This window comes from Oncorhynchus tshawytscha, linkage group LG12 (assembly GCF_018296145.1).
Source record: "Oncorhynchus tshawytscha isolate Ot180627B linkage group LG12, Otsh_v2.0, whole genome shotgun sequence".
Lineage (NCBI taxonomy): Eukaryota > Metazoa > Chordata > Actinopteri > Salmoniformes > Salmonidae > Oncorhynchus > Oncorhynchus tshawytscha.
In genome coordinates, this window is record NC_056440.1 from 31440086 (window position 1) to 31453209 (window position 13124).

The following is a 13124-nucleotide window of genomic DNA, read 5'->3' on the forward strand; positions in this document are numbered from 1 at the left end:
AGTCACTCTCACTCAGATATCATATTAACATGGCATAAGTCATGGCAAAATGTGTAGAATTGCAGGAAATTAGCTGTAAAACTTCAACAACAAAAAGTTTTGTAAAGCAAACTTGTGTTTACCTTTTGTTAATAAAATATATTTTCTGCAAACAGATCCCTCTGTACTTATTAATAGTTTTTAATCTCAGTGCAGAGTTAATGTGTAGCAGATAATTGTAGAGCTAACAGGCTGTGTTTGTTGATCAACTGTGGTGAATGAAGCAACCAATGTGATAATGGCTGCAGTACTTATTGCTTTTTTTCCTGTTTTCCAAATAGCATTTTATAGATTTTAAATTGTTTAGAAATGCAGTAAATGAGCATTCAACTTTCCTAAAAGCCCAGAACTCAGTAAAACTCAGACCCTGGCTACAAGGTTGCCATAAAACAACAGAAGGTTAGTCTGATCTACTGATAACATAGCTCACCACAATGGTATTTTCTTCTCAGGATCCCACCTCAGGGATTTCTAGTCAAATCCTGCTCTGAGTCATTAATAACAAGGCTCCCTGGGGGATTCACACAGGCTTCAACAAACAAACCAACCAACCCCCCAAACTCCAACTGCAATAGACCCACCACACAGCACAGCTCAACACAGACCAACAGCAGCAGCTCCTACAGGTTTCCACCGCTAGCTGTGAAGCTTCTTATATCAGGAATTATACATAAAAGCATTGGAACACAATAAAGACCCTTTGCCCTGAGAAAAAGTACCTGAGAGCACTGCAGCAGACTCCGTGTAGCCTAGTTCGTATCCACCATTCGTTGTGTATCATATGAAGACTGCTTACAGCCAGACTGGTCTCAAAGTCAGATTCAGACCATGGATGGTCCCTTCTGCAATTACTGAGATGGGGTTTGAAAGCAGCTTATCAGTTCTGTGTAGGTCATCTCCTGTTCTGATCATCTTTTTATTATTATCACATTTTAATGAAATTGCCTCTAAATAAGTTCAAGGCTGTCATTGTTTCTTTGAGAGCCGAAGCTCCATATTGTTCCTTGACTTAGTCTGTGAATGCAGCAGGTGGCACTGAAGTGTTTGAGATGTGACCGGACTTTTTGGTAAGGAGGGCGTAACTCTGAGCAGAGTCCCAATGAGACAATGGTCAGAGGTACAGGTGAGGGAAAACAATGGACGGACACAAAATAGCCCCTCACAAAATAGCGCAAATAAGTCTAAAGTAAATTAATGGGGGAAACCGCAAGATATTGATGAATCCTCTCAAAACACGACTAGCAGATCCTCCCACCCACACAAGTAACGCCCAGGTCCCTGCAGGGGAGTTACTTAGCCTTATGTCAACCTCTCCCCAGGTGTGAACTCAGACTCAACAAAGAGCCTAGATGTACAATAACAACTTCTGTACTTTAAAGGTGCTATACATATATTATTAGTTTTATTGTAATTTCATAAAATGTCAATATATCTGCAGTTAACTTGGGCTCTCGAGTGGTGCAGTGGTGTCAGACACTGCATCTCAGTGCAAGAGGTGTCACTTTAGTCCCTGGTTTGAATCCAGGCTGTATCGTATCTGGCCGTGATTGGGAGTCCCATAGGTGGGCGCACAACTGGTCCAGCATTGGCCGGGGTAGGCCGTCATTGTAAATAATCATTTGTTCTCAACTGACTTGCCTAGTTAAATCAATGAAATAAAAATAGTGGAATGATTGTGTGTCACAGTATTACTTACCCGCCAGGGTTGTGATATTCGCCAGTTGATTTCTCTGGCCGGAGCGGCATTTGAAAACACTATTCAGTGTAGGGAATCATTGAACCATCTAAATTGCTGTGAAATATTTAGCAATTCACCTAGCAATAGGTTGCATTCCAACCAAATCTTATCCTATTTCCCCGTATCATGTCGGAGACTGGTGCTAGACCCTTTATTTTCGGTTTTGGTCCATCAGCTTCAAATATATTTATTGGTTATTGAAAATATATTTCACAGAGATCTAGATGGTACAAGGATTCCCTACATTATTCAGCGCTTGTTTTCTCACAAACTAAAATTGAGCGAACAGCGTAGCATTTTAGCAACCAGGAAAAGACCAAGCGAATGCTTTTTGACAAGAGATGACTCTCCAGCGGGAGAAATCAATAGGCAAATATCACAGCCAATCACAACACTGGGGGGTAAGTAATACTGTGAAATATCATTCCACTATTACTGCAGATAGATATTATATGAAATTACAATGCAGAAATAAAAATAAATCCTGTGTAGCACCTTTAAAAATTACCAAATGAACACCCCCACCTGCCAAATGTGGGGAGATTTTGGCATTGGCGGGTAAAATATTTTACCAGCCACGTTGGCGGTTGGTCAGGGCTCCACACTTAGAGCATTTGTGAATAAAAATAGTCAAGTATGATCACATTTATAGTAAAATAAATGGAGAAGCTGTTCTCAAAAGTATGACGTTTTGTTTTATAACTGGTGAATTAATCGCACAGTCAAAGAACTACGAATCCTATATAGCCCAGTATCCCCCTTTCCCTTCCCCCTTGCGCTGCAACACTGCCTGGATGGGGTCTATACTCAGGTGAAGAAATAAGTGAAAGATACAATTTTAGAAGTGCACAAGCATAAAAGTTGGTCTAATTTACTTGAAACGGAAGTCTACTAAAAGTGAGACTTTGTCCTTGTGTTTCTTGGCTATTTACACTGTTTTGTTTACCAGCTAGGTTGTTTTTCTATGTTTGAGTTTCAACTGCTAGGGAAGAGAAGACAACGCTTCTACTAGTCCTGTGGTCACCAACCTAGTCGATCGCCAAACATTTATGTAAAAACGATAATGCCTTGTGTCCTATATTTTTTTATTCGTCTCGAGATGTTGGCATTAGGTACACCCGATTCATGCGCCGGATAGCAAACTGTTGCCATTTTGAACCATTTCAAGTGTCTGAAGGTACAAACTCTGCCTTCCCTGCGTGCCCAGAGAGCAAATCAAGTGCACTATAGGTTTACCGCTGGCCAATCGGATGGTTCATTTCACCGTGTCTGCAGTAATTTAGAAGGCATAAAAGAAAGCAACAGAAAAATTGATACTGTGAGATTTCAAAACGTTTAAAACCATCACTAGAGAGAAATTGTCAAGGAATCCAGAAGATATCTGCTGTTTTTACTCATTTATTTAACAAATGCATCGGCAGGGCAATTCAAGCAAAGCCAATATGCGGTGATAATGTATTGGGTCTATCGCTTACTGGACAATCTTCATTGCTACAGTACTGTTTTTAAATGGTTAATGTTGCATAGTCTTGTGTTTAAAACAAATCTGAGTGGTAGATCTTGGCTTGCAATTTGACTCAGAAAAGGTTGGTGACAGGCACAAACATGACTAGTCACGCTACCACAGTAACTTCCCACCCTTTTTTTAATGTATTTTTTTATTTAACAAGGCAAGTCAGTTTAGAACAAATTCTTATTTACAATGATGGCCTAGGAACAGAGGGTTAACTGCCTTGTTCAGGGGCAGAACGACAGATTTTTACCTTGTCAGCTCGAGGATTCGCTCTAGCAACCTTAGGGTTAATAGTCCAAAGCTCTAACCTCGAGGCTACCTGCCGCCCCTAAACAGGCAGGTGAACATATTTGGCTCATCTGTGATATTTTGGACACTAGTTACTTCTTACTAGTAATACATTTAATTGTTTTAGAAACATGTTTATCAGTTTGTGTATTTTGGCTGGTACAAAATCTGTGTCTGGTAGATATTGAAATCTATTGGGTTTTCCTTTGAATTAAGACCTAGACAGCCAGGTGAGGGGAGTTCTTTACTAATTCATGACTTAATTAATCAATCAAGTACAAGGGAGGAGCGAAAACCTGCAGACACTCGGCCCTCCGTGGAATGGGTTTGACACGTGATCTAGGGCAAGTTTTCCCAAACTCGGTCCTGGGGACCCCCCCTTGGTGCACGTTTTGTTTTTTGCCCTAGCACTACACAGCTGATTCAAATAGTCAAAGCTTGATACTGAGTTGGTTAATTGAATCAGCTGTGTAGTGCTAGGGAATAAGAAAAAAAGTACACCCAGCAGGGGCCCCCAGGACTGAGTTTGGGAAACCCTGACCTAGGGGATGCTAGGATACATTGTAGGAATCTTCTGTCTCAGGTGTGAACAGGTGACAGGGAGTAGGTTGCAGTGAGCAGAGGATCACCCAGAAGTCATCTTCTGCTCTTCTGTATTATCCCTTCCAAATCATAACCACTAGAATAGTGACTAGACCTTGAATACAAACGATAATGTCAATCAGGTCGAAACATGGAGAAGTGAGAAGAAACCCATGGGTAACCTGGATGTGGTGTGATAAATGGGACAAACTGATTAGAGCGGACCTCATGCACACTTATGAAACCCTCCTGCTTGGATCCAGCATCAAAATCTGATCTACATCATGACTTGTAATGCACACGCATACACTGAGCTTTTATAAGGCCATGAGTCATGACCACAATCCTCATCTGTATAAATTATGCTAAATAACTGTCAATTGCGAGCTATGGTAGCCTACCCATCGTTTTCTCCCTCTCCCCCAGTATAGTGTACTGTGGTTTAAGTCACCACGACAACAGGATGAGATGCCGGATGCTGAGGCAGGGCTGTGGGGGGGCATAAATCAGTCACAGACAGCAAAATAACTGATGATTTTATAAAGAATGTGAGAGATGAACACAAAGCTCAGCTGTGATGATTATAGGTTAGGGTAAGCATCACACTCACACAAAGCTCTTATAAATGGCCTTTTTTTCTAGTTTCACGTTGGATATAACTTGCATTTTAATGAATTGAAAATCACTGTTGTGTCTAGAGTTTCTGCATCTGGCGACAAAAGAAACTTGTGTTAAACTTTCCCCATAGAATGTAGCATTGCCTTTCATGTGCAAATAAGCAATGCTGTGCATACCAATGAAATACACAGTTCAAACCAATAAACATTTCTGCAAAGTGCGAAGACGAAGAGGACAAAAGGGAATATTCTTAATGCACAGGTACAGAGAAGACTTCAAAAGCCCTGGGATCTACCCGGCTAGTCCTGTGGCTGAGAACACTGCTCATCTTACTACAGACAGAGACTGCATGTTAATGGGCCACACGGTCTCACGTTGTGAAAAGGGAGAAGAATGTCAGTGAGTCCATTAGGAAACTCAATACTCTGATCTAGTTGACTTCTTCTGCAGTCAGTCACTGCTGCGCTGCTCACCCATGTAGCTCTGCAGGCATCAAAATCAAACAGCACAGCACCCAAATAATAAGGGCAAACAGAACTAGCACAACTCCCCAGCTAGTTATCTCTCTCAGTTAGGCTACAGTGGTAAACAAGGTTACAGTGAAAGGGTCCAAACAACTGTCGCCTTGTGTCATCAAATCATCTTTGTTATTACCACAGACGTCTTTCCTATATATAGTGCTTTGCGAAAGTATTCGGCCCCCTTGAACTTTGCGACCTTTTTCCACATTTCAGGCTTCAAACATAAAGATATAAAACTGTATTTTTTGTGAAGAATCAACAACAAGTGGGACACAATCATGAAGTGGAACGACATTTATTGGATATTTCAAACTTTTTTAACAAATCAAAAACTGAAAAATTGGGTGTGCAAAATTATTATTATTATTATTACATGCTTCAAGAGGGCCACCATTGTCCCTGTTCCCAAGAAAGCTAAGGTAACTGAGCTAAACGACTACCGCCCCATAGCACTCACTTCCGTCATCATGAAGTGCTTTGAGAGACTAGTCAAGGACCAAATCACCTCCACCCTACCTGACACCCTAGACCCACTCCAATTTGCTTACAGCTCAAATAGGTCCACAGACGATGCAATCTCAACCACATTGCACACTGCCCTAACCCATCTGGACAAGAGGAATACCTATGTGAGAATGCTGTTCATCGACTACAGCTCAGCATTTAACACCATAGTACCGTCCAAACTCGTCATCAAGCTCGAGACCCTGGGTCTCGACCCCGCCCTGTGCAACTGGGTACTGGACTTCCTGACGGGCCGCCCCCCAAGTGGTGAGGGTAGGTAACAACATCTCCACCCCACTGATCCTCAACACTGGGGCCCCACAAGGGTGCGTTCTGAGCCCTCTCCTGTACTCCCTGTTCACCCACGACTGTGTGGCCATGCACGCCTCCAACTCAATCATCAAGTTTGCGGACGACACTACAGTGGTCGGCTTGATTACCAACAACGACGAGACGGCATACAGGGAGGAGGTGAGGGCCCTCGGAGTGTAGTGTCAGGAAAATAACCTCACACTCAACGTCAACAAAACAAAGGAGATGATTGTGGACTTCAGGAAACAGCAGAGGGAGCACCCCCATATCCACATCGATGGGACAGTAGTGGAGAGGGTAATAAGTTTTAAGTTCCTCGGCGTACACATCACGGACAAACTGAATTGGTCCACCCACACAGACAGCGTCGTGAAGAAGGCGCAGCAGCGCCTCTTCAACCTCAGGAGGCTGAAGAAATTCGGCTCGTCACCAAAAGCACTCACAAACTTCTACAGATACACAATCGAGAGCACCCTATCGGGCAGTATCACCGCCTGGTACGGCAACTGCTCAGCCCACAACCGGCTCTCCAGAGGGTAGTGAGGTCTGCACAACGCATCACCGGGGGCAAACTACCTGCCCTCCAGGACACCTACACCACCCGATGTCACAGGAAGGCCATACAGATCATCAAGGACAACAACCACCCGAGCCACTGCCTGTTCACCCCGCTATCATCCAGAAGGCGAGGTCAGTACAGGTGCATCAAAGCAGGGACCGAGAGACTGAAAAACAGCTTCTATCTCAAGGCCATCAGACTGTTAAACAGCCACCACTAACAATGAGTGGCTGCTGCCAACACACTGACTCAACTCCAGCCACTTTCATAATGGGAATTGATGTCAAATATATCACTAGCCACTTTAAACAATGCTACTTAATATAATGTTTACATACCCTACATTACTCATCTCATATGTATATACTGTACTCGATACCATCTACTGCATCTTGCCTATGCCGTTCTGTACCATCACTAATTCATATATCTTTATGTACATATTCTTTATCCCTTTACACTTGTGTGTATAAGGTAGTAGTTTTGGAATTGCTAGGTTAGATTACTCGTTGGTTATTACTGCATTGTCAGAACTAGAAGCACAAGCATTTCGCTACACTTACATTAACATCTGCTAACCATGTGTATGTGACAAATAAATTTGATTTGATTTGAGTCCACCTGTGGTGAATTTAGTTCATTGGACATGATTTGGAAAGGCACACACCTGTCTATATAAGGTCCCACAGTTGACAGTGCATGTCAGAGCAAGCCATGAGGTAAAAGGAATTGTCCGTAGAGCTCAGAGACAGGATTGTATCGAGGCACAGATCTGGGGAAGGGTACCAAAAAATGTCTGCAGCATTGAAAGTCCCCAAGAACACAGTGGCCTCCATCATTCTTATATGACCAACTGGCAAGTGTTTTCACTGACATCGTCAATCTCTTCCTGTCTGAGTCTGTAATACCAACATGTTTCAAGCAGACCACCATAGTCCCTGTGCCCAAGAACACTAAGGTAACCTGCCTAAATGACTACTGACCTGTAGCACTCACGTCTGTAGCCAGGAAGTGCTTTGAAAGGCTGGTCATGGCTCACATGATTACCATTATCCCAGAAACCCTAGACCCACTCCAATTTGCATACCGCACCAACAGATCCACAGATGATGCAATCTCTATTGCACTCCAAACTTCCCTTTCCCACCTGGACAAAAGGAACACCTTTGTGAGAATGCTATTCATTGACTACAGCTCAGTGTTCAACACTATAGTACCCTCAAAGCTCATCAATAAGCTAAAGACCCTGGGACTAAACACCTCCCTCTGCAACTGGATCCTGGACTTCCTGATGGGCCGCCCCCAGGTGGTAAGGGTAGGTAACAACATCCACCACGCTGATCCGCAACACGGGGCCCCTGAGGGGTGCGTGCTCAGTCCCCTCCTGTACTCCCTGTTCACTCATGACTGCACGGCCAGGCACGACTCCAACACCATCATTAGGTTTGCCGGTGACACAACAGTGGTAGGCCTGATCACTGACGAGACTTATTCTTATTTGTTATTCTTTTCTCATACTTTTGGGGGGATTTTCTTAAACTTAATTGTTGGTTAAGGGCTTGTAAGCATTTTACTGTATTCGGTGCACGTGACAAATAAAATTAGATTTGATTTAAATGTCATAAGTTTGGAACCACCAAGACTCTTCCAAGAGCTGGCGCCCGGTAAAACTGAGCAATCAGGGGAGAAGGGCCTTGGTCAAGGAGGTAACCAAAAACCCGATGGTCAATCTGACAGAGCTCCAGAGTTCCTCCGTGGAGATGGGAGAACCTTCCAGAAGGACAACCATCTCTGCAGCACTCCACCAAATCAGGCCTTTATGGTAGAGTGGCCAGACGGAGCCACTCCTCAGTAAAAGGTACAGAGTCACAGACCATGAGAAACATGATTTTCTGGTCTTATGAAACCAAGATTGAACTCTTTGGCCTGAATGCCAAACATTACGTCTGGAGGAAACCTGGCACCATCCCTGTGGGGATGTTTTTCAGCGGCAGGGACTGGGAGACTAGTCAGGATCGAGGGAAAGATGAACGGGGCAAAGTACAGAGAGATCCTTGATGACACATGCTCCAGAGCGCTCAGGATCTTAGACTGGGGCGAAGGTTGAGAGGATCTGCAGAGAAAATGGGAGAAACTCCCCAAATACAGGTGTGCCAAGCTTGTAACGTCATCCTCAAGAAGACATGAGGCTGTAATCTCTGCCAAAGGTGCTTCAACAAAGTACTGAGTGAAGGGTCTGAATACTTGTGTAAAAGTTACATTTCAGTTTATGAGGTACTGTGTGTAGATTGATGAGGAAAACCTTTTTGTAAATCAATTTTAGAATAAGGCTGTAACATAACAAAATGTGGAAAAATTCAAGGGGTCTGAATACTTTCCGAACGCACCGTATATGCAGGTCAGGAAGAACTGGGACATTTTCAGCTTCCAGGAATTGTGTACAGATCCTTGCAACATGGGGCCGTGCATGCTGAAACATGAGTTGATGACGGCGGATAAATGGCATGACAATGGGCTTCAGGATCTATTCCAGGTATCTTTGTGCATTCAAATCACCATCGATAAAACTCAAATATGTTTGTTGTCCTTAGCTTGCGCCTGCACATACCATAACACCACCATAAGGAACTTTGTTCACAACGTTGACATCAGCAAACTACTCGCCCACAAGACACCATACACACGGTCTGCGGTTGTGAGGCCGGTTGGATGTACTGCCAAATTCTCTTAAACGATATGAAGCGGCTTATGGTAGAGAAATGAATATTAAATTATTTGGCAACAGCTCTGGTGGAAGTTCCTGCAGTCAACATGCCAATTGCACGCTCCCTCAAAACTTGAGACATCTGTGGCAGTGTGCTGCGTGACAAAACTGCACATCCCTATTAGTGAGCATTTCTCCTTTGTCAAGAAAATCCATCCAACTGACAGGTTTTGGCATATCAAGACGCTGATTGAACAGCATGAGTATCACACAGGTGTACCTTGTGCTGGGGACAACAAAATGCCACAGGATGTCTCATGTTTTGAGGGAGCGTGCAACTGGCATGCTGACTGCAAGAATGTCAACCAGAGCTCTTGCCAGAGAATTGAATGTTCATTTCTCTCCAATAAGTCACCCCCTGGCTCCCCAGTTGGTGGGGCTAGCACCCAAGTGGGTAGGCTGCGTCCCTGCCCAGTCATGTGGAATCCATAGATTAGGGCCTAATGCAAGCATTTCTATTGACTGATTTCCTTAAATGAACTGTAACTCAGTAAAATCTTAGAAAATTGTTGCATGTTGCGTATATTTTTGTTCAGTGTAGTTTTACAGACAAAAAATACCTTTGTGTGGTGTGGGCGTACCCCAACAACAGATAGGTGTGAGCGTATACTGGTCATAAAAAAATATGAATGCGAGTAGACCACTGAATGGCCAGATCATTTAGATCTTAACATCTCGTGGATGGGAAAGACAAGAGGCAATGAACCTGAAGTTTAATTTGAATTGTGTGACTTCTCCACACATCCCTCGAATAGCTTCAATCAAAGCCCAGATGTATAAATGAGAGGTCCTGGCTTTGGAAGACGTCTCCAGTCAGATGAACAGATGAGAATATGATATCTGGGGCAGATCTATTTGTGCAAAGTGCTTTGATTCAACTCCTGGGATGTGATATACACTCAGTGGCTAGTTTATTAGGTACACCCATCTAGTACCGGGTCGTACCCCTCTTTGCCTCCAGAACAGCCTGCATTTTTTGTAGCATGAATTCTACAATGTGTGGTGTTCAAATGCTGCTCAATTGGTATCAAGGGACCTAACGTGTGCCAGGAAAACACTCACCACAGCATTCCACTACAGCCACCAGCCTGTACCATTGACACCAGGCAGGATGGGTCCATGGACTCTTGCTGCTTACACTAGATCTGGACTCTGCCATCAGCATGACGCAACAGGATCCGGGAATTTGTTGAACCAGGCAATGTTTTTCCACTCCTCAAATTGTCCAGTGTTGGTAATTGTGTGCCCACTAGAGCCGCTTCTTCTTGTTTTTAGTTGATAGGAGTGGAACCTGTTGTGGTCGTCTACTGCAATCACCCATCCGTGACAAGGACCGACGAGTTGTGTGTTCCGAAATGCTGTTCTGAACACCATTGTTGTACTGCTCAGTTTTTGGCCCGCCTATTAGCATGCACGATTCTTGCCATTCTCCTTCAACCTCTCTCATCATCAAACTGTTTTCACCCACAGGACTGCCACTGACTGGATTCTTTTTGTCCGTCACACCATTCTCAGTAAACCCTAGACACTGTTGTGCGTGAAAAGCCCAGAAGGCCGGCTGTTCCTGAGATCCTAGAACCGGAGCGCCTGGCATTGACAATCATACCATGCTCAAAGTTGCTTAGGTCACTTGTTTTGTCCATTCTAACGTTCAATCGAACAGTAACTGAATGCCTCAATGCCTGTCTGCCTGCTTTATATAGCAAGCCACGGCCACACTGTCTGTTGGAGCAAACCATTTTTGTGAATGGGGTGGTATACCTAATAAACTGGCCACTGAGTGTATGTACCACAGGAGGTTGGTGGCACCTTAATTGGGGAGGACAGGCATCAAACACATAGTTTGCAAGTGTTTTGATGCCATTCCATTTGCTCCGTTCCAGCTAATATTATGAGCCGTCCTCCCCTCGGCAGTCTCCACTGGTATGTACATATTGAATGTTTACATTTGTGAGTGTTGTATTTGTATGGGGTCCATGTAGGTGTAGGGTATATGCATGAAATGTAATCTACTTTGTGTTGATGTGTATGTGCACTGTGTTTGTGGGCCAGGTCATCCCCCATACCTGTCGTTGTGCTGACGTGGCCATCTGTATCTGGCAGAACTTCACGGCTTGGTCCAGCGCCACGTCCTCATCCACCTGTCCACACCATGCGGGAAGAGAAGAGAACAGAGACAATCAGAGCAGAGCAACACACCGTTTACACAGCCACCTTAGCACCGCTGATGCTGCTCTGGGTAGCTAACAGATATGGAAAAAGGCCTTTCTCAGAGTGAATGTGGCCGTGGCAACAGGAGACGGCGGCCCTCATTAGGCCTCTCTCTGTGAAGGCTGGCTGCTCTCTATCTGCCAAACTGTAGATGTCTGTGTGAGAGTCAGGAAGCTGATGCTGCACAGGAGAAGCACACATGAAAGCTAGTCTCCATGTTCACCTCTCCCTCAGACACGCTACACTATTATGTGGTGGTGTGGTGGTAAACGCTGTTTGGTTCTGCATTGACCACACACTGTAGGTGGAACCCTCTAGATTGTAACATGCTGCTGCCACAGGAAATGGCCTGTGGAATGAGTCTAGGGCTGTGACAGTCATGACATTCTGTCAGGCGGTAACTGTCATGCAAATAACTGCCAGTCTCACGGTCATTGACGTTAATTAACATAAACCAGTTTAGCGTTGCTGGGCGTCCACCCTTAGCCTACAAGCCACTGATGCAGACCTTTGGAACATCTACAATTTAAGAAGTCGAAAAAAATCTATAATTAATACAGCCTACACCATCAATAAATCCATTGTTTCTTTTAGGCAGGTCTAAAGAAACAACCTATGACATGAAGAACATTTGACCTATTTCAGAAGAACAGAACAGTATATTCTGAGTAATCCTTACGTTAAGCCCTGATCTGGCGATGCCATATGGCTGAGGGCTACACTAGTTAATTTACACTAGTTAATTACAATATTTGCTTATAATTCCTGTGGCATTTTATAGTACGAAGACTACAATTGAAGATAGCTGAATAAAATAGAAAGGATATTTTTCCCAAAAATGATTTCTGAGGGACACATGCGACAATTGTGTTGAGCGGTTAACAAATATATATGCTATATGCTTAATTTAGTTATTTATGCAACTTCAGTTGTGATACAAACCTTAGGATATATTAGAAATTAAAACATGTAGCCTAAGGCTGCATGATGTGACTAATGACAATTTGAAAAAAAGTTGCATGAAAGGAATGCGCTCGCTCTGCTCTGTTTCTTACACAGGCTGCACACACTTCATCAGTCTCTCATTCACAATTTGACAAGTACATCAGACTCATCTGAATTAATTCTGGCCTTTACATATAGCCTACTAATATGTGTGGAATTGTTTTTGATTGATGTCATCCATAGCCTGCACTTAAATAGTGAATGGAGGTTACGTTTTTTAATATGCCAGGTAGGCTACACCGGTTGTAAAGTGGATGAATGTGCTTAATTTTAAGAATTGAGAAATAAATTTGGCAGCATGCGAAACCTGGAATCCTCTTTTAAATAATGTCCAGTCAAAACTCTTTTCATACTCGATTGCGCAATGGCTGGGCTTATAAGAACAGTGTCACTGGGCTCTGTGCTCTCCAACCCTGTTCCAGGGACCCTGGGCCTATAGGCTATGCTTAGAGTTATTTGGCCACTTTAGT

General features: G+C 43.7%; 1 protein-coding gene across 4 annotated transcripts in view; it reads right to left on the minus strand.

Moving 5' to 3' along the window:
• Positions 1-13124, minus strand: part of LOC112262948 (calcineurin-binding protein cabin-1) — a 55908-nt gene that overhangs the window by 13102 nt on the left and 29682 nt on the right. For all 4 annotated transcript variants that reach the window (XM_024438845.2, XM_024438846.2, XM_042331586.1 and 1 more), the window contains one exon: positions 11505-11579. In XM_024438845.2, the coding sequence (XP_024294613.2) occupies positions 11505-11579 (75 nt within the window). The remainder of the gene's footprint in view (positions 1-11504; positions 11580-13124) is intronic.